We start from the raw sequence: 731 nt of genomic DNA on the forward strand, positions 1-731 counted from the left end.
CGGACGGCCTCGATGAGCCGTCTGCTCACCGAGGCGTCCGCCAACCTCTCTTGCCATCGCCGGAAGAGATCGTCGCGACCTTCCTTCCTCCAGCGTACGATCTCTTCCGGCAGGGGCTCCTCACCTCGACGCCGCATCAGGGCTCTTCTCCGGTAAACCTCCGCTAGGACCCCGGCTTCGAGGTCCCAGGGGAGGCTACCGGAGATAAGGCACGCCGCCTCGTACGACACGGTGCGGTACGCTCTGGAGGCCCTCTGAGCCATGGTCCGCTGCGCACGTCGCAGCAGAACCATGTTGCTATGGCTCAGGGGCCTCGCCGCCCATATGGGCGCTCCGTAGAGCGCCTTAGAGCGTACCACACCATCGTACAGGCGGCGGCACACACCGCCCGCCCCCCCGCAGTTGGGGAGCAGCCTGGCGAGCATTCCCGCATACTGCACCAGTTTTGGTGCCAGTATCCGGAAATGCTCACCGAACCCCCATTTGCTGTCGAGGACGAGACCAAGATATTTCATGGTCCCCCCGACAGCAATGGGGGTGCCGCTCACCGCGATGGAGTATCCGCGGGGGGGCTTAGTCCGAGGCCCATGAAAGAACATGGCCTCGGACTTCTCCAGGGCCACGCTCAGGCCCAGAGCCCTGATGCGGCGTACAATGTGGGCCGTACCCGCAGTGGCGAGCACGCCCGCGTCCCGAAACGTTGGGCCCGACGCGGTGACCAGGGTGTCGTC

At 65.4% G+C, this 731-nt stretch overlaps 1 protein-coding gene across 1 annotated transcript; it reads right to left on the bottom strand.

Annotated features, from left to right (window-relative positions):
- Window positions 1-29: 29 nt before the first annotated feature.
- On the bottom strand, window positions 30-425 carry LOC106115324 (uncharacterized; the record flags this gene model as incomplete). Its single annotated transcript, XM_013308686.1, has 1 exon — window positions 30-425. A coding segment is annotated over exon 1 (396 nt), but the record flags the coding sequence as incomplete, so codon positions are not given.
- Between the last annotated feature and the right edge of the window lie 306 nt (window positions 426-731).

The sequence above is a fragment of the Papilio xuthus genome, unplaced genomic scaffold (genome assembly GCF_000836235.2).
Source record: "Papilio xuthus unplaced genomic scaffold, Pxut_1.1 DF827832.1, whole genome shotgun sequence".
Taxonomy (NCBI): domain Eukaryota; kingdom Metazoa; phylum Arthropoda; class Insecta; order Lepidoptera; family Papilionidae; genus Papilio; species Papilio xuthus.